Source organism: Caloenas nicobarica, chromosome 3 (genome assembly GCF_036013445.1).
Source record: "Caloenas nicobarica isolate bCalNic1 chromosome 3, bCalNic1.hap1, whole genome shotgun sequence".
NCBI classification, from domain to species: Eukaryota; Metazoa; Chordata; class Aves; order Columbiformes; family Columbidae; genus Caloenas; species Caloenas nicobarica.
In genome coordinates this window covers 68,112,903-68,137,279 of record NC_088247.1, presented here as the reverse complement: position 1 = coordinate 68,137,279, position 24,377 = coordinate 68,112,903, and the positions used below count along the sequence as shown (strand labels likewise).

The 24,377-nt window shown below is 40.6% G+C and overlaps 1 protein-coding gene across 2 annotated transcripts in view; it reads left to right on the top strand.

Annotated features, from left to right (window-relative positions):
- Positions 1-24,377, top strand: part of MTHFD1L (methylenetetrahydrofolate dehydrogenase (NADP+ dependent) 1 like) — a 159,629-nt gene that overhangs the window by 86,427 nt on the left and 48,825 nt on the right. For both annotated transcript variants that reach the window (XM_065630440.1, XM_065630441.1), the window contains 5 exons: positions 6,565-6,704; positions 8,399-8,440; positions 9,480-9,580; positions 9,997-10,174; positions 23,017-23,124. In XM_065630440.1, the coding sequence (XP_065486512.1) occupies positions 6,565-6,704; positions 8,399-8,440; positions 9,480-9,580; positions 9,997-10,174; positions 23,017-23,124 (569 nt within the window). The remainder of the gene's footprint in view (positions 1-6,564; positions 6,705-8,398; positions 8,441-9,479; positions 9,581-9,996; positions 10,175-23,016; positions 23,125-24,377) is intronic.

The window sequence follows — 24,377 nt, the reverse complement described above, 5'->3', positions numbered from 1 at the left end:
TGCATCTCCCTTCCCCTGCTTCTGCTTGTCTGCTTCTGCTGCTTGTTTGAACATGTTCAGACACTTGTCTGGTCTCACTTCAACTGATTCAAATCTAACCCACTGGAAAAAAAAAAAAGTTCTGTATTTTTCTGTTTGTTTGTTTTCTGGTTAGCAAATTCCAGCAGTTCACCTTCCAATTAGATGAGTGCCAAAACCTGCAGGAAGTCTGGGCAGCAGGGAGGGAGCAAGAGGGAAAGGTGGAAGAATTAAGAGGGATCAGGAATTGCCCTTTCAGCAAAGCAGGGTGCTCATTTGCTTCAGCCGTTGTGTAAAACCATGCCCTAAATAGGTATTTTGTAGGCAGGAATTACCGCAGTTGCACTTCTGTATATTTTCAAGAGGGGGAGGCAAGCAGAGCTGTGGAGATGTGCAGAGCGTGCTTTCTGTCACACAGCACCACTCCTGTCAGCTCCTGGAGTTTTCAGTTTGATTTCCGCCCCCCACCCCAAAATTTCAAATCCAACATATGCAGCATACATATATAAGCAGGCCTGTAAAACCCCCAAAGAGGAATTGTATCCTTAATTCTGAGAGAATCAAGATTTAAGAGTTATTTTCAGCTGTCTGACTTGTAGTAAGTAAAGTAAACTCTCTGCTTGTTTTTCATCTATAGTCTCAGGATAATCTCTATGAGTCATTATGCCTATGCTTTTGTTTAATGTATGGGATGATCTTGGAAAGTTAACAGCAATTGGTATTTTAAGTGAGTAACTCTGAGAGGTTATGCTATAACCTTTAGTTTCTTATTTAAAGCTGCTCTGCGTTTTAATGGTAAAATTCATCTCTAGTGGAAAAAGAAATGTTTCTGAGCAAAAGCTTGAAATGGCTTGTTATGGAGTCCCAAGGGAATCAGCACTTAGGTGAAGTGTATTCCTGAGAGCTGAGCTCCCAGTGCAGCCCTTGCTGCCAGGAGGCAGTGACGGTCAGTTGCTGCCTGGGACTCTTGGCCACTGGAGACAAGTATCCTTTGGAGGATGGTGGCATGAATTGAACTGCTGCTGTCATGAGCTATGATGGCAGGGTACTTGAATGTAAGTCTTTGTTTTCAGCTGAAGTATTTTGTTTGTGTGAAGCAGTTGAACATTTCCAGGAGATGATTTTTTTTTTGTCTCCAAGGAAATTTATGGTAGGAGGGGTTTCAAGCACTAGAGCTGGAGTATTGTGGATTGGAGAGTACGCTGGTGGAACCAGAAACCAAGAATCTATAGCATGTCTCTTCGGGCATGCTCGTGCAGGTGGGCTGTTCTCTGTCTACGTTTGGAGAGACTTCCACACAGACAGTCTCGAATGAGTAGTAATCTACTATTTACGGAACATAGCTTCATATAATCTGCTTTCTGAGAATAAAGCTTATTTTGGTCAGGACTTCTTGCAGAAGAAAACCCATTAATAGCTATTAGAAGCGTGATCCTTTCGGCTTCAGAAGCCAGGACTGACATATCTGCTGGTTCAGTCAACAGCACGGGTTGATGGTCAACAGTCAGAAACCTCCAGTGCCCATACCTCTGCAGAGCACACACTGCCCTGGCATCTTTCTTTAGCAAAGGGTGAAAAGTACCTGTTACCTCCAATGAGGAGGTAAAAACTTTGGTAGCCAATGCAAACTATTTTTTTAACGGCATAAAAAATGTTCAGCCTTAATATATGCATGTGTAGTTTTCTGCTGGACTTTGTGTCCAGCAGCGGTAGCTGCGAGTGCCTGTGTTGCATGCCATCTGAGAATGCACCAGAAGAGAAATGAACACGAAAACTCCCTCTGTTAGGAGAGAGGGGGCGAGGGGAAGGGAAAGAAAAAAGTATCTGCTACATTCCAAAATCAGTCATCATAATGGAAGTTCACATGAGATAAATTGCCAGAGTCAGAATGGACAAACATCTGGTTTATTCATCCCTAGCTATACTAACAAAAATACGATATCCTGTTAGATAAATCGCTGATCATCCTATTTTATCTTGGTGGTTGTGCACCTTGGTATTTTCTACTTAAACAAGAACATATCAGTACTTTACAGCTAACATGCCTTCAGCTCCAGGTTCACAGTTCATGTGCTTCTGTGACTTTGAACTCTTCTTTTCCTGAGTTTACCAGCAGACAGCTGCACCAGAACAGATATGTTTACATGTGGGGAGTAAGTGGCAGGTCACAGCTCAGAGTTTCCATTTCCTTTTACATTGTTCGGGAATCCAGGCTCACAATTTGTGTCCTAAAGCTTTGCCTTATGTGTACACATCTGACTTGGCCCTTTATAGTACAAATGTTTTATTTTGACATTGATTCGTTGATAGAAAGGGCTAACTAGGGAGAAGCTACTTTCACTAGAAAGTACCATCAGTTTACATGAAGTTCAGTTGTGGGTGAAATATCTTAAAATTCTAAACATCACTTTCTGTAAGGCTTTTAAGCAGTATCTAAATGTGAGGCTAATGCAGAACCACTTTATGCAGGTATAGCATAATAGATGTATTTTCAGGCAGAGAAAAATTGCATTTTATATTAAGCATGACAATGAAATCTGATTAGCTGCTTAAACTATGATACTGACTATTTAAGCTATTGTCATGCATAAGTGATAAAATATTCCCAGGTGTGCTTGGCAAGGCATTAATTCCATGAAAAGGTTATAGTAATTAAAAACAAGAAACAAAACCATAGGAGTGATTTGTTAATTTGCTTGAACCCTGAAGTGCAATTAGAGACTTCAGTGAAGAGTATCCGTTGTTTTGACTTTACACTGGGTGAAACACTTCTCATCATTGCTATTGCCTAATTCCATGTTTATGAGCTTTTTCTTCCCCTTTTGTACCTAACTTCAATATTTTGTGTACTTGCTCTGAATGAAAACTGTGTTTTATTGGCTCTTTTGGTAGCTGAACTGTGTGAGATAAATGTTACATAAATGACATGTAGAAAGACGTATAGTAATTGTGTGTTGCGGTTTGCCTACTGTTATTCTGAAACAAGATTCTCAATTACCCTGATGTGTTAGAATGAGCCTAGCTTTTGGTCACCCTCGCGTGGATCTTTTATGAGAAGAAATTATTTGAACTTATTGGAGCATTTTGATGCAGTTTACTTCTGATATATGTGGATATAGTAATTGCTGGATTTAACTTGTGGCTCACTATTAAAAGCAATGTAATGGTAGTGCACTGCTGGTACATGAAATTTTAATTTTTAATCTTCATTCTAATGTTCCTTATGATACTTGGGCTATAAAATTGAAGCATAAAATCAAACAGCGGGGTATTTGTAGAATTAAATTTTGCACTTTATATGACCACGCTGTGCACTTTATACGACCACAGCTCCAGAGGGCTGTACTCACTGAAAATTACAGCCAGAAAAATAGTCTTTGCATACTTGTCCAGATCATTGTCCAGTCTTGGCAGTGCAAGAAGAGGATCCGGAATGCAAAGCAAGGCCTAGTACTGTAAAATCACCGATCTGGGTTGGCATATGTTGCCATGGGCTGTGTTCTCAGGCTGGAAGTGCAAATCCCTGTGTGTGTGAGCTCACTGGAGGCAAATCATTTACCTCTTTCATTAGAACTGCTACTTTTGTGGCCAGGAAATCAAAGCAGGCAGTTAACATCATGCCAGCATTATCATGTCTGTTCTAACCCCTCGACATGCTCGCAGGGCAGCAGCCCAGGCCGCAGGGGCTCACGGGGCTGGGAAAGAGCCTTTTTTAAAAAAAAAGGACAAAGAGCCTTTCGGGGAGGGGAGCTGAAGCTGGGCAAAGACTCTGTGTAGGCAGGTAGTAGTGGTTGCGTCATAAACTTTCCCTCAGTTGAGGTACAACAGGCCGCATCTGCTTAGGTAGATGTTTGTTCCTGAAATCTTTGTCGGTTCACCTGTAATCTGTAATTGCCTTCTGTTAACAAACCATGTATGAGAAATTATAACCGAGATAAATGAGCCCATGTATTACTTTAAATTTCTGTTGTTGCGTTTAAAGAGATTAGCTGTTTTATCTCATAATCTCGAAATGTAAACTAGCTTGAAACTCCCCATTTAAAGTTTGTGTTTGTTTTTCATTGACGTTTTCCTTGGAAAGCAGGAAACAATCTGAAAGTCATTGTATTAAGTGTTTCAGCACAAAGATTTAAAAATATAATAGCTTGGCGTATTACTCTATCTTCTCACTGTTCCTCTGAGGAAATAAAAGCGAGCTAGCAACTTTCATCCAGGCAGCTTTTCTACTACATCCTGTTTCCTTCCGCACACTGGAGAAAGCTCCAACATTCCTCTCCCTTTCCTCCACCTCAAATGAAGAAATCCCATTCTCCGTGTTGTAGCACTCAGACAACACCCGTGTTCTCCTAGCTTTTCGAGTGTTGATATAGGATTTGTGTTGTTTAGGCAAATGTGCATTTTGCCCTCTGTATCAAAAGAAAGCATTACAAAGTACAGAGGAATATGCACAGCTACCCAGATAAATGCCTCCCCTCCCCACACAGCTTTCCTGGGCGTTTGCCCTGGCTGCTTAGGCTGCCTGAAGGCTGTTGAGCGTTCCCCCGAGAGCCCTGAAGTGCTGCGTGCTGTTGCTGTGCTTGCTGGAAGGCTGAAATCTCTGCTTTTCTCTCACCGAAAGGTAGACTCGGAATCCCCCTTTCTCTAAGGAAAAGTGACCCTTGAAAAGGCTTGGCATGAAAAGGATTAACTCCCTGGAAACTTTGTTTGGAAATGTTAGGAGACTGCTATGTGTATATGCTGGCAATCTCTGTAAGAGACAAATTATTTTCCCACCCTCTCAAGTACTCGGTGGTTTATCTGTTGTTTATATTAAAGATTGATCATGGTTATATATTTCTAACTTAGAGTTCTCATTAATCACACTATGCCACATAAGGGACTGGAGAAGAAGAATGGGGGTTACTGGAAAACAGACATGTGATCCCTGGCTCTGCTTTTGATATGACTTTTCCTGACATTAGCTTTGCTCCTTTGAATTATTGTGTGTGTATAAACCTCCTTTTTTATTATTTTTTGCTTTGTTTCCATGTTTAGTATGTCTGATTTTCTCAGGGCTATTCAGAAAAATATATTATACTTATTACAATGGTTTTGGAGAGTATTAATCATGACACTTGCCATGTTACTATTTCGAGAGGTCCCTGCTCCCTCTGCATGCCCACCCCCTTGTTTGGTAGCTCTTCCTTCCTCCCCGAGCCCCAGCAGCCGTTTCCTCCATCCCAGCAGAGCCACACAGACAATTGTTTCAGCCTGTGCGAAACGAAGGGGTGGAAAAGGGACCCGTGGGGTGAGGACAAATGCACAAAGGCTGGGACTTCCTGAAGCACATCGGCTGCCAACAGAAAGATACTTTCTCCCACAGCAGCAGAGCTGATCTGCACCTCCTCCTCTTCCTCCTCCTTGACCCTGCTGAAGGTTTCCAGCCCCCAAATGTTCAATCAGCTGTCTGTGGTCCCCTCCCAAGCATGAGAGTCAAAACTGCTGGCACGAGGGAGAGAAAGAAAAGGGAGTTTACAAGTCGTTGCATGCTGATTGGGGTTTTGGGAGTGCCTTACCAGCCCTGCTTGGAGTCAGGTCCAGGAGCCTCTGAAGCAAGCGATTTTCCCGGCCTGACTTGTCTGGCTGAAAGTCCCTTCCCATCTTCCAGAGGCATGCATCGATCCCAGCTCTTCAGTGTGTTCTGGTGGGAAACGGTTTCATCGGCAAATTTTCAACCAGCAGGAGATTTAATCCCTTGAATTTTTGAATTGCTATGTGCTTGTGTTTGTCTAATAAAAGTAAATTATTTGGATTTTAAAAGAGGCAATTGAAATCATTGATATTTGGCAAATCCAAGCAAATTAGCTCTGAAGAGAATGGCATCATTTAATACAGTTTATCCTCTTTTTATTTGTATCTTTTCTAAAAATATGTTGCCAGGTATATCCTAATTCTGCACAGATTTTTTTCCTGAATTAATGTATTTGGTACAAAGTCCCATTATAGAATTCACTGTTTAATAGTATTTTCAAAACTGAGACGTGACTGTAAATGCTGGTTTGTGTTTATAATTAAACATCTGCTCTACAAAGGCAAGAGATGATCAGAAGTTCTGCAAACCTAGGAGAATTCAGGTTCATTAATTATGATGAAGACACATCTTCAGTGAAATCAAGGGAGGAGCAATAATGCAGGGAAGTCTTAGATCTGTAAGAATTTCAGACATTTAAAATAAGTATAATTACACAGAAATAGCTATTTTAGAGGACTAGATGCTTTTAAATGCCTTTACTTTCAATTAATTTGGATTGCTTGGGTTTTTTCCCCGGTGTGACTACTTTTGATGACATATTGTACATATCAAGAATAAGAGAATTTATTTCTGAGTTGGGAGTAGTTTTTTAATCAGACTCAGTAATGTAAATAGACCTCTATTTGAAAGTTCATTTGAAACTGAGTACTGGTGTGTATTTAAGTGCACTGTGTGCTAAAGTAGAAATAACCCATAGTGTTTAACCGAAAGCATGTTTTATGTGTGGTTTTGTTTTGTTTTTTAATGTTTAACAGTAACTGAAGCTGGCTTTGGTGCTGACATTGGGATGGAGAAATTCTTCAACATCAAATGCAGAGCCTCTGGCTTGGTTCCCAGCGTGGTTGTACTTGTTGCTACAGTGAGGGCTTTGAAGATGCATGGAGGTGGGCCAAATGTAAGTTTTTGCACCTTTCTTGGAAAATAAAATTCTTGCTAATATTTGAAATAACTAAAATTATCTTGGTTTGAGAAATATTGAGAGTGGCTAATGGGGCAGTATTTAGATATCCCTCCTGCGTTACCTCTATATCGATGTTACCTACAAAGTTAATGAAGGAATGGAAAGGCACAAATGAGAGAACAGGGATGAAAGAGCTCTGAATAAGTAATAAGTCTTGCTGAGGCCGGGAAGCTTTTTTGCATGAAAAAAAAGTTACAATATGTATCTGTATTCTTTTCCCTGCCTTTTGAAACAGCGTTTGTTAGTGCACTCAAGTAGTCGCAGGCTGGGAAAGTTGGCAGCTGAGGAGGAATGGGAAGAGCTCAGGTTGCAGTATGTGAGCGGAAGCAGGGAACATTGTTAGTGAAGATTTTGAGATTTCTTTCACTGAAATAATGGGAACTCTTTCTGTCCTTTTAATCTCCTCAAGTTAATTCCCTCAGGGATGCTAAGGTAACTGATAAAATTGTGCAACTGTTTTCCCAGTGTAGCAAAAAAGTCACTAGTGTATCATTTTTTGCTATTTAAGCCATGAAGAGACTCATACAGATCACTGATTGTAGAAGTACTTACTCCTCAGTCATACAATCAGACTGGACTCTGTTAGCCACGCAGGCAGATACTTAACTCCTAGAAACACTTTCATCTGCCCAGCAGCATGCGAGTAGTGCTGCCAGGGAAACAGTCACACTGGATGAAAATACCAAAGCTGTTTCCACAGCCACAAAATTTTGGAATGCATGGTCTCCCTTACAACTAATCATCTCTTCGAGCTAAAGCTGAGCTGTCCTTTGTCAGTCTTTTCAGGTTGACAGGATTATATAACTATCACTTTAATCCACTTCTAATGCAAGTTTTCTTTATTTTTAATTATATTCTTCCATGCATATCAAGGCAGGTATATAGTCTTGTGTGTTATCATTCAATCTAGCAAAAATAGGACTCAAATATGTCTTAATACCTGTCTCTCTGTCTGATCTGTGTCTTTAGAAGTATAAAGCTTTCATTTGTTTGCATAATGCATAATAGAGGCACACAGACTACCAGGTACTTTTATTGGGAGATTAACTATAAAACGGACCAAGACCCATGCTTGAGACAAAAGTAACTAAGTCCAGTGCCTGGGATCAATGTATTTGGTCCTCGGAGACCCAGCATAGTACCCCGGTGATACTCTTTGTCTGCATACCTTTGTGCTTTCCAGCAAAGTAAAATTGCTTGCATGTAGATCATTGCCACAGGCAGTAATTACAAGACACCCAAAGATAATGTTCCTCTTCTAGTCATCTGTTACTGTTATTCCTTCAGGCAGCTGTTGGAGGTTGCTGTCTGTTGTCTTTGCATTGCTGGTGCGTTGTTAAGCATGTTGAATGGGATCCAATTACTTTCTCTGTATTATTTTTTTTACGACTAGTTGCTGAGTCACTACCTGTATCTTGCTATCCAAGTTACAGCACGAAGTGTTGGTTTTCTGCATATACCAGTGTAACTTAGAATAAAACAGAAGCTGTAGTCAAGCTATGATGTTGTGTGCAATGTATGTGCTGATTGGCAGTATAGTAGTAGAAAGTAAGCAAAAGTGAACTTCTGACTGTTTAGGATTGTGACAAGTGCCAATCTGTGATGACTTTGATTGTTTATTATTCCAGGTAACTGCTGGTGCCCCCTTGAAGAAGGAATACACAGAAGAGGTAGGAGGAACTATTATAAAACTTTAGGAGAAGTTTGTGTTTAGAGGGACCAAATAATGTGCTCTATGGAGAGTCAGAACTTCTTGGTCCTCTGGTTTGACAATAGCATGGTCTAATGCTGACATTCAGTGAACACCTTAACAGGGATTGCCAACAAGTAAAGTCATCTCATCTTCCCCCAGCCATTTGGTGTTATCCCTCTTGTGTGTGCTATGTATGTGACTGCATGGCAGATTGTACTGAGGAACTGAGCTAGCTCAAATAATAACTTTTTTTTCAGTAGTTTTTCCATGACCACTAAGTTTTCAGACTGATCAGCTCTTCATTCCAGTCCATCATACAGATATTCATGGCAGCACAAGAGCAGAGGGAAGCAGGAGTCAAAGACACTTGCTGAAATTAATGTTCGTTAAACAATAGGTTTAATCTGTTTGTGCTTCATGCCTGGCGTTGGATGTCACTCTCCAAACAAAAGTGGTTTCTACAGGTTTGGTTTCTGTGTCTCTTTGTGGTAGACAAATTCTAGTCTTTTGGTTTTATCAGGCTAAGCATGTGTTGTTGCAATTAAGACAAGGCCTACAAAGTGTGAGGTAAAAGAGTAAATAAGGAAATAAAATAATGTGCTTTTATCTGGGATATATAGAGAGATTGATTAGACTATGCATCTGATGCATATATTTGTCAAACCCCACCCCACTACTGTAGTTTGTTTATAAACTTTGCAAACAAGAGACTAACAGCCTTTTCACAATCGCGACAAGCAAGCAGCTGCACTGTCTTCTTGTGTCCCAGAAAAGAGCAATGCATTCATGTAAAAATTTTGGACACTGCTTAGTTACTTAAATATGTCTGTTCCTTATTAATTGAAATAAGAATTAGTAAGATAAGTGCCAAAATATTTTTGTCTGGAAGCATTTTACTTGCCTGCAACTGTCATGATCAGCCCTGCTTATGTTCAGTTTAGTTTATGGAAAATTCTTTGGCTGAAGAAGACTTGATGTGCCTTACCATTTCCATTAATTTTTATTTAATTGCACAGAACCTCCAGCTGGTAGCTGATGGCTGCTGTAATCTACAGAAACAGATTCAAATTACTCAGCTCTTTGGAGTTCCTGTTGTGGTTGCTCTAAATGTCTTCAAGTAAGTCTGTTCTTTCATTACTCTTGTGAATAAATCCACAGTTCAAATTTCACACTTTTCTTGGTTTTGAAATTACTGGTTTTTGGCATGAAGTAAAGAAGCTATTAAAGAATTTCCTTTTTCAGTCATGAATATAAAGACCTTTAAATCCTTAGCTTGTTCTTAAGGTTTTAAAACCACCAAAAAAGTATGCACTATTATGGAAATGTTAATCTTCCATGTTAATTAGCTCTAACAGTTACAGAAAGTGTTCTTGAAACATGTAAATATGCTGTATATAGATGCATTACGTATACCACACAGTTTCTAGGTAGACTTGCTTTATAAGTGCTGATGGTAGAATAAGGCTAAGAATATAATGTTATAAAAGAGAACTGATTAAACAAAATAATGAGACAGAACTGTTTGGTTGGCAGAACTGACTCTCCTGCTGAGGTTGATTTGGTGTGTGAGATTGCAAAGCAGTCTGGAGCATTTGATGCTGTACCCTGCAACCACTGGTCGGCTGGTGGTAGAGGAGCAGTCAAATTAGCTCAAGCTGTGGAAAAGGCAGCCAATCAGAAAAACAGTTTCAAATATCTCTACAGCTTGGAGGTAAGATTTTTTCATTGTTGTTTTTTAGTGAAAGCATGCTGCATCAGTGTTGGAATTAAAACAAGGATGTTGCAACAAAGCTATCTAACATACTTGGGAAGAGGCTTGTCTTTGCTTAAAATCACAAAAGCTGGAGACAACAGTGTGGCTTGTTTAATCAGAGGAGCAGGATACTTGCTGGTAATGCTCATTATTTAGTGCATTGAATGATCTTTCTGATACTTTTTTGTTTAACATAACAGTGTGTCTGTAGATGGAGCATTCACAAATTCTTGTGGCAGACTTCTCCACAAAGGTCTCACAGTCAAGATATTTGTCCTGACAATCATCTAAAAAGAAGCATAGTTACTGTCTCACAGTCATGGGTACTGCACCAAGTTGTGGCTCCCTGAAGCATTCGCTGTCTGTATGTGAAGGATGTTAGAGATAGCATGTGGGTGCTGATGCTACACATCTGCCCAGCGAGACAGGTCATCACAGAAAGAAAGTCCTGCCTTTTGCAGCACCCACTTACACACCCACAGCCCTCAGATGAACATGAAGAGCACAGGTGGCCCAGTCCTGTTCCTTCTCTCCTGCTCATTGGGATGGGAGTCTGCTAGTGCAATACAACACACACAATATATGGGGCACTGCTGCTATTTGCCTTAGATTCTCGGTCTCTCCAGGAGTAGCCCCCAGCGCCCCTGCCCTGCTCCAGTTGCACACACCAGCACCCACGAGCCCCTGAGGTTCATGGCTCACTCCAGCTGCCAGCGCTCAGACCTCTCCTCCTGCTCTCTAGTGTTCATACATACACATCTAGAGCAGAGAGCACACCCACACGGAAGGTAGTCAGAAATCAGATTTAATGAGAATAGAGGACAAACTGGTGCTCAAGCACAGAGCTCAGTCAGACAAGCTACTGATCAGCCACCCTTACACTCAACTAGCCCCTTTTTCCCCCTTTCCCTCTATTTCTTCTGCTTCTTCCTCTACAATCTGCCTCGATTACTCCCTTTCCCCATCTTCAGTCCTTCTACTAAACATTCCCTGGCAATCTTCACGCATTCTCACAATCTCCTTCAAAAATTCCCTGATAAGTTTTACACAGTCCCAAAATGCTGCTCTTCCTACACCCTATAATGAGTCCCTGTACTGCATGGGCAGTCACCCCCTTTTGTTTGTGAAATGTTCTCATGAAAGAGTTTCCTCATTGACTCACCTTGGTGCACTTCACACCAGGGACAATGGTCTCATCCCTGCCCCTTGGATGGTCTTAGGAAACAGCCAATTCACTATGCTCTAATTTTCACTGATTAGGTTTTCCACCGACTACATTACTAAGGTTCCTCCACCTATCATTGTTCCTCTGATCCTGCTTGGGCTTTGTGTTTAATTTGCTTAGCCCTTAGTCAGATAATCTGACAAAGGATAGTGTGGTCCATGTTTCAATCATATGTCTGCCAGAGGTGGTGACTCTTTTTTTCCATGTCTTGGAGACTTTGTTATTGCAGTTGTCTGTAAGGTAACATCGCAGCATCATGAGCTGTCAAGAGAAGCAGCTTGCAAGGAAGGGCTCCTCGGAGCCTCAGAGCACCACGCTGGAGTACCCCTGTGCAGGCAGAACGTTTGGAGGGACCTATTGCCAACAAGGTTATACAAATGATTTCTCAGAACCTTCCTGACTATCCAAATGTGGGTGGGTTAAAATTTGGGCAGCACAATAGACTTCTGTGGCACCAAGGAAGCCCTTGTCAAATTTCAGATCCCGTGCCCCAGCTGACAGTGCTACTTAAGTTTCTTTAGAAAATGTTTGAATGCTATTTTTTAACAGCAGAACCTCAGCTTCATTCTTTTAAATGGCTGAAAGTTCCTGTTTTGATTCGTCTCGCCAAAAAAAAGTTCAGCCTGAGGTAGATATGCCCAACTGTTGTCTTTCACTTTCTTCCCTGACATGTACACGGTATCCGTTGCACCCATTTTATTTCTTCTGTCCACCTGCCCTGCTGTTTTCCCAAATGTCAATAATCTGGCCAACTCCTATTAGAGTTAACCAGTGCCTTCACAGAATAGATGGAAATACCTTGAGAATAGGTGCTACGGCTTCTCTTCAAGGCGTTTTGCCCATGGAACCTTTCTACAGCCAAAAAAAGGGAAATGTATCTGCCTTTCTGAGTTCGTCTCTGATGAGATGCTCCAGAAACTGAGGATGTCATTTTAAGTGTTTTGCATAATAAAATGGGGGGGAAAAAAAATCTTTCAGAAATTCATGTCATAGTTTTCCCTGTAGGACACTTGTAGCACATTAGCATTTGACAAGTCCCATATTTAAATTCTGATGTTACTGTATTCTATGGAGCTTACAATTTTGTGCTATGAATGAGTAGAAAGGATTGGTAGGGGTGTACTCTGCCTCTGTGAAGGAAGAAAATGAGATTGATTCCTACTTTAATGTCTTTCCCAGACACATCTTTTTGTGCTGTGTTGCATAAGCAGAATGATCACCTTAAGCACGAAGGGAATGAATCACATCTTTACATCAACTTAATGTCCCGCAACTTAACACAAATATTGTAAGCCTCAAAAATATGTTGAAGGGATTTTATAAAGACATATGAAGATTTTGAAATACTGTGAAAAAGTAAATTCAGGCCAACAAAAACAGTAAAGTTCAGGCTTCTGTTTCATTCTTATTGTGCAAAGGATGGGACTGAAGCAGTTGGAAGCAGGCGAGTAAAACAGTGGTGCTGTCGCTGGTACAGAATGGTGGGTCATTTGGTCACTGGGCTCACAGAGACGTGAAGGAAAGCCACCTCTTCAAAATGAGCCTGCCCAGATATTAATTAAGGTTGTATAGGATTTTTTGATGTAGCAGTTTTGAGGACTGATTTCTACTCTTCAAGGAGGTGACTGTGACAGAAAATTAAGAAAGAGAAGAGGTAGTAAGATGGGATTCAGACAGATGATTTCCCCTGTCCTTGTGTCTGAATGGGACGCAAGTGAGAGGACATAGTTCCAGCTCTCATCTTTCCGGTGACTGCCAGCTTTATCCAGTTACTTGAATACGATTAAGTCCTGGTTGTCTCAAGTTTGACAGCATTTGCTATGGTGTGGTCTGATTTTGGTTTTGTTTTTTTTGAAATTTCTCCTTTGGAAGGTCGAAGAGGGAAATATTCTGCATAAAACCACCACCACTTCATTCATATATCTGTCTGTCTTTATGAGATTGCTCTTCCTTTTACTCCATGTCTCCATTTAGTCCTTTGATGTCTATGCATGTTATTTCCCTCAGTCTGGAAAACTTCATCAGAATTTGCTTCCAAAATTAGCTCTAATTAGAACAATTTCCATCAGCACAGACTGCTGTAGCTATAATGAGTTCATTCAATATTTTGATGTTTTGTTAGAAAACATTACTCTAGGGATTTAAAAACAAAGTCCAAAAGCCCTATATGTAAAACTGGCTTAGATCCTTTTTTACTACTTGCACCAAGCTTTGCAGCAAACTATATTATTAGTATACAGTCAGGCATCTAATTAGAAGATAGTCCAGGTGAACTGGGCTCTCTTATGTTTTTTTTCCAAATGACATGGATCTCTGCAGTGCTTTATGTAATTTCCAAGTATATATCTGAAAACAAAGACTTCCTTGAAAGGTGTTTACAAATGTGTATAATGTCAGAAGAACAAGGAAGTCTCTTCTAGATCTGTCAAATCCTGTAGAAGGTTGAGGATCAGCTTTTTTTTTTCTGAATCCTGAGGTATGTTTATAAATTTATATTATCTTGTCCAGTGATACCCAAGCACATGCTGAATGAGCAATTTTAGACAGTGGACACAACACAGTTGTGTCAGTTCAGGACTCAGGCTCAGCTAAGTGATCCTGTTGAGTATCAGCGAGCTGGTTTGGAAGACTCTGCTAATGTGGTCATGTTCCTTGAAGCATCTCAGTCTGTTTAAACTTCCTCAGGTGTCTCTGTGTGACACAGTGTTCTGTAGTCCCACTTTTAGATTGCTTTTCAGTTTCTCTTTATTTTTCTAAGCAGACAAGCTTTTGTTTTTATCCTAGTAGCTGATGCTTGTACTTTTTTTTTTTTTATTGCTTCTTGTTTCTTGCAAAGGTTTGTTTGACATTTGGTATTAGTTGAGCAAATATTTTTCAGGAATTGAAATGAGAACAGAAGCAGCTTCAAGCATATTTTGAGGGGAGTGTGAAAATAGCTGCACATGTGATTTTGGTAATGCATACGTGTGCCAGTATCATTTCATGGATCAAGTACAGGAAATGACCTCTGACAGGTAACACCAGCACTATTGTCACTTTAAAAGTGTAAGAAAAGGACATAAACAGCTACAGTGCACCGTGACATTTTTACAGTATTAGGAATTGTATGGGCCAAGGGGGGTTCAAGAGAAAGGATGAATTTTTATATGATAGGCTCCAGAGTGTATAACATAGTTTAAAAGATTATTGGCAGTAGTTGTAATAAATACTACAGTACTGTGTGGGGTTAATTTGCATTTTTACCTCCACTGCACACTAACCTCTCTTATTTTACTGTTGAATTGGTTTCTTGCCAAGTATTTCTCTTCAGTTGTTTTAAAGGTCTCCTGAACTCTCTATGAAATAATCTGTGCTTTAAAAAAAATATATATATATATTATTGCTACATATGGAAAATATCAACATATCGACTCTCTTATCACTGTTGACTTCCTTTCTGGGTTCACTTTTCTTGAAGTATGGGTCTTTAAGTTGCAGCAGAAAGCTATTACTCAAAATAAAGTTGACTGACCCATTAAAAGTAAGTTTAGATAACTAGAGGGAGGATAGGAGAGAATGGAAACATACGCATCCCTTTCCCAAATTTCTCTGGCTTCAGTGCCTGTTCTTGGCAGGGGGAGGGAAGCTGCATTCCCCACTGATGCATGCCTGGTGAGTAACCTGCCTTCCTTCACTGTCCTGGTCTCCTCTCTTCTCCTGTGGTGAACTCTCTCTTGACTCAGAGCAGCCCTCCTCAGCCTGGGAGAGGAATCCGAGGTCCGAATGAAGGGAGACACTAGTTTTTTAAGAGGTGCAGTGCCCCTTCCCGCAAGGCAGCTGGAGCACAGTGGGCTGACACTCCAGGAGATAAAGGAGAGGAGAAGGATAGGCATGTGGTGTGGGGCAGGATCAGCATATCTGGCTGGTTAGCGAGTTGCCGTTGTCCCCTTAAAAGACTGACATGGCAACCTGACAGATATGATTGAAGAGTCTCGAATCAACTGATTTGTGCTGCATTGGAAAACTAAATTGAAGAGTGTAAAGGTCACAAAAGGGCGAGAGGAGAAGTGTTGTTCCAGTCTTCCAAGTTTGTCAGATGACATCTATTTTTGCCAATGCTCTGCCTTTAGGTAATATCATGACAAATGAAAATATTTTCAGGTTGTACTGTGAAAGTTGATGGCACAAATATTTTGGCTGAGTGCAGTGAATTGCCTGGCCAGCTTGCAGAACAACAAGAGCTTTCTCAGTTGGGAACACCCACAGGGAATGAGGCTGAGTAGCAGCACTTCTCATGGAGGCATTCAGGCAGTTAGCAGCCTCAGGACTGGTATTTTTCTTCCCCTGATAGGAGCATAGGAATAACTTCGGCAAATCTGGAGCATCTGAGGCAACAGTTTTTGCTGCCTCTGCTGTGCTACGGCAGTATGGTGTAGGCTGCCATTTGGCTCATTTCTTTCAGTCTTCGCTTCAGCTGCCAGAGATGATGGATCACTCAGAGGGGTCTAAGGGTAGCATCAAAACAGACAAAACTCTGCCAGCAGTGATTCTCTGTATGTTATCTTCTCTTCCATCCGCTGCCCACAGTCTCTAGTAACAAGAATGAGCTGTGAGTAATGAAGGAGGGAAGAGACTGGTCAACGGAGGAGAAGGCTGCTCAGTGCATGTACTAGGAGAAGGATAGTGGCTGTAAGAAGAAGGCAGAGTCAAGAAGGGCTCATGGGGCCTGGGTTTGAGGACACTGACTTCCAACAGAATGTTCTAAGGCAGAGTGTTTCTCTTCATTTGTAAACCGGTCCTCTTTTCAATCCCAGTGTGATTGAAAATGTGTGTGTGTGTCAAGAGTATTTTCTGCTTCCTCTACTAATACCATGAAGCTACTAAACCATGAAAGCCGTCCATCATGTGTGTGCTGTCATGTCAGCCTAAAATACCTCTGTTCTTTTCCCTAGGAGGCAAATAATTTCTTTGTGGGTTTTTTTTGGGGGAGGGGTTGGTTGGTTGGTTTGGTTTGGTTGGTTGGTTGGTTTGGTTTGGTTGGTTGGTTTTTAATACAGCACAGAATTCAGTTATGTATAGACCAAATGGAAAGTCCTGAAGCAGTACTGGAGTAGGAATAAATAAAATTATATATGCTCCTTACTGAAACTTTTCCTAATAAACAATGGAGATGATTTGTCATCTTGAAATGCAGGCTGTGCTGCCTATGGGGGTATGCTAGTCTTTAAATTTCCCCCCACCCTACTGCTAGTAAGCCATCTAGCAATGAAGCCACATTAAAGAGGAATTCCACAGGGCTGTACCAGCCTCTCGTCCCACTCTCATCAAAGAGATTTCAGTGGAGTCTGGAAATTGGGTGTTCTGGGGTTGGAAGCTATCTTTCTTCCACTCCATCTCTTTTTTGTGGATGTAGACTCTTGATGACACTCCACTTTTATGTTTGTTTTCATTATTTTACTATTCTTTGCATGAAGCAATTTTCTTAGGCGCAGCTGGGGTTTCAAAGTTGGGGAAATGGAAAATAAATCTCTAAGGCCACAGGCTTAGGTGTTGATTCACAAACTATTTAACTTGACTGCATATGCTTTTCTGCAAATTGAAAAACAAACTCTTGTCCTGTGCCAACAAAGGAAGTGGAGTGCTAAGGACTTGGGAATCCTTTTGTCAGCCGCAGATCTTCTGGAACCAGAATATACAGATACTTTAATAAATGTGTTTTTATTTTATCCAGAGGAAAAGCGAGAAGTAGGAGTTCAAATGTGCAGCGTCAGCTATTGTTTTAGCACTGCACTCTGTCACCCCACACAGCACCTTCAGCCATACTCCCATCATGTGTTTTCATTTGGCAGCCTTCCCAAGAAGAGGACTGACTGATGTCTGCATACTGTTTCACTTAGCCAACAAGCAATTCTGTATTATTGCTTTCAGTGAATGCATAACTTAAAAAAAAAAGTGCCAGTGCCTTGAATTTTAAACTATTTTAAGACTTTCTGTTAAAACACAAGTGGTTTAGCAACAATAAACCCAGAGGTCGGTGACTTCATAATTAAAGTGGTGATCTCATAATTAAAAATAGGCAGCGAGACTAAAGTGCATGTTTAAAGAACTTGAAGGATTAAATGTCTAAGTTACAAGTGAATAGTGCTTTTGTATATTCTCTGTTTAAACACATTTTTCAGCAGAATCTTAAGTTTTCACAGAGAATAAAGTAGCTTCAAATATGTATGTTGTATAACTGTGAAGAGATCATGTCAGACAGTGCTGCAGTGATGGGCATTCACTTCAGGTGTTCAGTCTAAGCTAGATAAGACTGGTGCTTCTCAAAGTAGTTGTGGCTTCGCTGAGACCTCGCAGCGTGAAGACTGACCACGGACTTATTGCTGTTGACTCTGGCTTTTCGGAGATGTTTTCTGTTGGACCATGTTTTGGTGGGGAATTCAGGAAGAATGTACAAAAGCAAAAGAAAAGAAGAAGGAAAGCAACAAGGGTTGTTCTCAGCAGTCTCAGAAATTGGCTATGGGGAGTTAAAAAGATGAACTTCTTTCTCCAGTAGCCAAAGAGCTTAAAGTCAGGTGTTCAGGTTATGATGCAAAAGATGAGAATCCCAAGCACAGTCCTGAGCTGGGTGCCTGGTAATCTGCATGTTTCAGTTCATGTGATGCTGACTTTTGGCAACAAGACAGATTTCAAGAATCCCAGCCCGAGCCACGTGTTCCCTGCCCCAAATCGCTTTTTCTGCTGGTACATTTCAGTGATTTGTTTTGAACGGTCTGAGCAACTCTTTTCTGCAGAGATGGCACTTAAGTCATCTCTGACCCTCTGCTTTATACTGGCTTTGCCTTTATGATAAACTGCATCTGTGAACTGATCTGGGGTAAAAAAGTTTGTGGTTTTTTTCCCCCTGAGTTACATTTTAGCTTGAATCACTTTATTCCATATGTGCTGCCCTCTCGGTTGCACTGGCACATGGGTGAGTGTGAGCAGCAGAGGAAGGGAGGATGAAGGAAGGTCTGTTAAAGCTGGTCTGCTGTCTGTGGAAATCCTCATCAAGACCCACATCGAAAAGTGGTAATCCACATTATACTGTTACAGCTGAAGGAAGAGGTGAAGAGTTAAAGAAAGTGAGGAAAGGCTAGCATAAATGAAACCCTATTAAATTATATTTTGGTAAAAACTTTGCTGTTGATAATATTGGAAGAAAGAAAATTGTGTAATAAACAGCACCAATTTGCGATAACGTCACATCTTGCAAGCGGGATGACCTGCAAGTAGCAGCATGGCTGGGAGACAACACTGGTGTGATTTCATCTTGGATAATCAATTCAGTCTTGGGAATGACAGGCTCTCCTCTTTATCAGTGCTGATTTCTTCCTTTAATCAGCCTGTATGAAGTAATGAAATGTGCGGCTATACAGATACTGCTTTTGTGAAAGCAGTTGGTGCACTTATGCTGGAACACTTGTTATCCTTTAGCTGAGGAGATAATCTTGTTTATGGTGTGGATGCTTGGCAGCTTCAACAAGCACGTGTGTTTGTGCTTGCCTCAGAAGGAGCATATGGCTTTGGTAGCTTTGAATGTGCGAGATTTCAGAAATACACATTGTCTCTGGCGGGGCTGGGGAGATCAGTTTTTTCTCAGGGAAACACCAAAACTACTTACCTGTCAGCAGATATTTATTCCGTGTGGCCCTGTAGCATTTTCTCATGTTCGGTATAAGTTTATATTAAGTACCGTTTTCTCAAGGAGCTAAAACTGAAACTGAAATTAATTCTCTGAAGCTGCCGTATTTCCTTCAGCCTTAGTACTAATACATAGTCGCTTATCTATAAAAGTCAGTTTTTGTCTAAATCCATACTGTCTGTTGTGTGTCTGTCACCTGTTCTCCACTTAAATGTACTTAGTTGTGTAACACTCTCAACCTTACATAAGGGAAATGAGAAGAGGAGCAGTTTTTATTGCTGAAAAATAGCAGGTTTTATGTCCTTTTGATGCTTTCAGCATTTGCATATTTTCTAAGTATCATTATCACCATAGTTGTCCAGATAGCAGAAATGCTATGGAACCAAGTAGCTCTTGATAAGGATGCATCTGCACGCACCACCCAGGTGGGACTTTTCATCCTTCTTTCATTGAGAGTGTTTTCCTGAGGGCCTGCAGCTGAGGATGCCACACTGTAGTTTGCCAGTGGGAATGAACAGCTGGTTCAGGAATATCCTAGGCCACTGTAGAAAATTCTCAGACAAAACACATGAGAGAGATGAAATTCCTTGGTTTTTCTAAGTGTCTGGGATATGTGGCTTCTGCTGGCAGATATTTGATCAAGGTTTTGTTAGAAGACTCTGGTATCAGCTGGAGCAAAAATCCAGCTTAAAATCCCTTAGTGATATAGGAACTTAGAACTATATGCCTCTGTTTTTTAGCCCCTTTGAATTCAGCTGAGAACTTTGCCATATGATTTAGCACTGTGAAGCATTGCTATGTATGGTGGATCCCTGTGCCCATCAGTGAGAGTATTTCCGTAGCAAAGTGCTGAGTAATCAACAGATTGTTGAAAACCTGAAGCTAGACCTGCCCTTAAGACCAGATAAGAAGAAGCTGGAATTGTTCCTAAAAGAGCCTTGTAAACATCAAGGCTTCTGCTGTGGCAAACATGTAAAAAGTCTCTTGAGCTGCTAGAACTTCTTCTCTGATAGATACCAGTATATTCTTGTCAGCTGGAATGGATTTGTATTTCTCACGTAAAGTATGTTTCTTTGGAAAATACTTCTTTAAGTTAAATTAAAATGAAGTTTCCCAGCAGTATTACTTGATAACTGAAACACAGGAAACTTTTTTTTTTTTGCTTGAAGTGCTCTTACGCAGTGATTCTGAGTAGATAATCCCTTAAAAGTCGCACTAAATACTAGGAAACAGGTGGATCCTTAGCACAGTGTAGCGTACTCCTTTCCCTACTCCTGAAACTTCAGGAAGGAAGCGTGTCTGAGGGTGTGCACGTGCATGGGCTGCATTAATGTGTACAGAGCATCCAGGCCTCCCTGCTGGTTTCTCTCTGAGTTGTGTTCAGGACTCATCTACCTGTGTTGTGAGATTGAACAGACTCAAACTCTCCTCTGACACCATGCACATTGCCTCACTGTTTGTATGCACATGCCTTGCAGAAACATGTGATGGTCTCAGGAAACCACAACTGCTTCCCCACTGGTGATTCTTCTGAGGTTACTTTTGCAAAATTTGAGGTGTGGGGAGTGACCTGAAAAGTATCTGAAATTCTGGTTAAAAACAAACATAAATCCAGAGAGATACAGTTTGACTGTCCAGCTCAGATTCAGTGATGCAAGATATCACGTACATACCGGGAGGAGCAGAATGCTACTGCTGTCATTAACGCAGGCTGCTCTGATGTTAGCCAGAGCCCTGCTGTCTTGCGTTTGGAAACTGTAGCTATGGTTGCTGGAAGGGAGCTGTGGGTATAGTAATTATACTGCTGTCAAATTACTTTGAAATATTTTGACACAAATGCAGGTTTGATCTAAATGCACATCTCCATCTCGACAAGTTAACTGAGGTCTAAGCAGCAAGCTGTTAGTTCTGATGTTGGCCTACTGAGAGTGGTCCTCCTTTTGCCTTTGCTTTTGCTGTTGTTGTTAGTCCTTGACTGCAAGCAAACAGCACCCAAAAGGCAAGTTAATCGACACATTTTGCATTTCTTCCACTGTGTTCAAAACTGCTGTGGGTATGAACAAATTTAATAATCAACCTGAAAGTTTCATCTTGTGATGGCTCTCCGTGTCACTAAGTATTTCATTTAGCTTAATGCAGCCAGGAATTATATCCAGGATATTTGCAATGTGTTATCTCCAATACTCATTAGATTTTTTTGCATTGCTTGGATTCCTGTAAAAAGCCTGAAGTCAGGAGTGTGACATCATTCCATCGAATTAAGGTGCAATAATCATATATTCAACATGTTCAGAAAGGATTTTGTGGAACATCTTTAAACGTCACTTCAAAATTTCATATTGGGGGAAGATTTTATTTGAGTCTTAGTAGCTTTTAACTGCCTTACTTTTAAGCTACTTGAAAGTCTAACAAGCTTCTTTTCTTGTGATGCCTGCGTTACTGTAGTTCTTTATTAATGTAAAGGCAGACTACTTTCAACTTTAATTTTTCTAAAATTCAGTCATAAATAACAAAAAGGTCAGTCTGACGTAAACCCTTCAACTGATGTATTGTTGTAGAAAAGCCATTACTTCTAGACGGGCATTGCAAAAATGTGATTGACTGTGGCACTTCCTATAAATGCACCAGATAAAGTCTGTTATTCACAAACCAATTTCTGGCCTTTGTTGGAATAAAATGGAATATGTCTATTTTGTGTTCTGGTGCTTTTCATATTGCTTGAGATTACCAAGTCTTCTTCCCAAAGTGGTATCCCTTCAGATTTTGTTAAACACTTCTTCCACATGTGTTGATAATTAAATATGCTAGAGTACAAGTTACTGGTGGGATGTTCCCTGGAGTATTGCATGCATCTCTGGCCATCTGTGGTCTGCACCGAAGAAGCTGAACCGGTGTTATGATCATTCTTCCATCGTCTTGTTCTTATTGAAAGAAGTAGAAGAGGTTGGCTTTTTAAAAATAGGCTAGTGAGGTCATAACTGTTTTCTCCAAGGTCATTCAAAACAAAAGGAGAGAGAAAGAGGAAAGAGTTGTTTCCTCTAAATAGACAGAAACGATGGCACAAAAAGTAAATGTCTAATCTGACCACAAAAAATGTCTGCTGAAAATATGTGAAAGGATTTCTAACAGCCTGAATGTGAGAGTCTGCATCTGCCTTCAAACAGAAGCTGTAAAGGCAGAACACATGTTCAGTTTGATCCGAATAACTCAATATGGACACTCATGGAGACTAGGGTTGAATTTAGTGACTTGTGATTTCGAAGTGCATCCTAGGATGCTTTCATATTCTATTTTTTTTTAAGTGTCCAAAGTGCTTTACAATATCAGTACTACAATTCAAAATACATATGTTAGGCAGGATAGGAGGTGAGAATTAAAAGAAAAAAAAATATATATATATAATTATGATCAAAGAAGCAGTGATGGGTCAGGAATTATCTGCTACAGTTCCTTGCTATTCAGAGGAACTTTCCCTGGCTGCCTACTCCATTGCATTCATCCACTCATTGTATAGTTTATTGTGAAATGAAATATCTTTGTCTGCTGATCTCTGTTAACCTAGTGCATCTTGCTTCTGTGTGTCTGTACTGTGCGGTAGCTCTTGATTTGTAAAACTACGTTGCAGTAATTTTCTTCCCCCCACTTTAGGCAAGAGTGTCAGCTCATGTTGTCAACTTTGTAATGTACAAATTGTACAGCTTCTAAATGATGGAGTAGCTGAAATCATGGTTGTAATTCATGTACCTGGAGCTGAGTCATATCCTTTACCAGTGCCCTTCACTTGGTTTCATGCTTTAGCAAGCCTGTTTAACAAGGATGAATCTAAATGAGAGATTCAGATTTCTCACTCGGTAAACAAGATTCTAGTTTCCCTTGGCTAATGTTCATCCTTGTATCGTTTCCTTGTCTCTGCAGCTTCCTATTGTTGAAAAAATAAGGATCATTGCTCAGAAGGTGTATGGAGCTCAGGATATAGAGTTGTCTCCCACTGCACAGTCACAAGTTGATCGGTACACTCGGCAGGTAAGAACACCAGTGAATTATGCAGTCAGGTACCTGCTGGAGGAGTCTCGGGAAACCTCGGAGTGTAAAAGGTTCTCAGATTGGAGTGTTTAGTCAAGCGTTGCTAAAAGGCATGATCTTACCCATGGTGCTAAACTGTGGAGGTCAGTGTGGATTGGTTTAGATTAGATTAGATAGGACAGAATGATTTTAACCTTGAAAGCTATCTGCCATGGATATGTGTGCAGCTTGGAATCATTCTGGGATTGTTGGTGAAACACTATACTTTCTATGCAGAGTGGTAATTTTGGGTTACTGCCTTAAGTGTGTCAGCTGCACATTTGCGAATGTAGCAGCTAGTGAATGTGCCTGATTTTAGCATATGAGTGTTTGTTTGTATCCACAAAAAATGAGTTTGCAAACATACAAAGACGTGTGCGCAGCTATGCACATTAGTAACAAAGCTCCCAGTATTTGTAAAGTATTTTGATTTCCTTCTGTTCATATTATTTTTCAAGGGGTTATAAATGCTAGAAGGTGAAATAGATCACCATTCATAAAGCATGTGGGTGCGGGCTTTGTTACAGTTTGAAAGCAGTTTTAAAACCATGTGGAGAGGTGAATATATTTTCTGTAATGGGAAGGCTGCTGTGTGTATACATGGCTGGATCCCCTCTGTCAGAGAATAGAAACTATGGGTGATGTGTCACAGAAAAAAATCCTGAGTATACTTCAGCATCCTGATCAGATAGGCAGAAGTATAGCTGTCTTCTCTATAATGCAAATCTCCTGAGGATCAATTTGATTTTCTGGATGTAAAATAAGCTTGTTTAGTGTACCTGGAGCAAAATAATCCATGTCTTTTGTCTTTTCCTGCTGTGATTCTCTAATCCATTTTTTTTTAGTCTAAACTTTAGTAGCGTTAGGAAATATTTTCACAATGTCATTAAAGGATTGTCGTCAGCACTGGGCTGCAGAGGCAATTCCCTGCAGTGCTGCCACTCCTCCTGGCCTAGGGAATTGTATCCCTGTTTGTCAAGGAATTGAGCAGAAGAGTGGAAGGTGCCTGGAGGTTAATCGATAACCTGGGAGACAAACAGTGTATGTGGGGAGCTGCTGTGAGGGCCTTTCCCTGATTTTCTCCCACTTTTTGAGTAACTACTGCACTGTCATTAGTGAAGTTGGTGCCATCACCTCACGCAGTTTTTGTCTTGTTTAAAACAAAGCAAAGCATCATGGGCCATTTGTGTTTACCCCCAAGAAGACATTAGTAC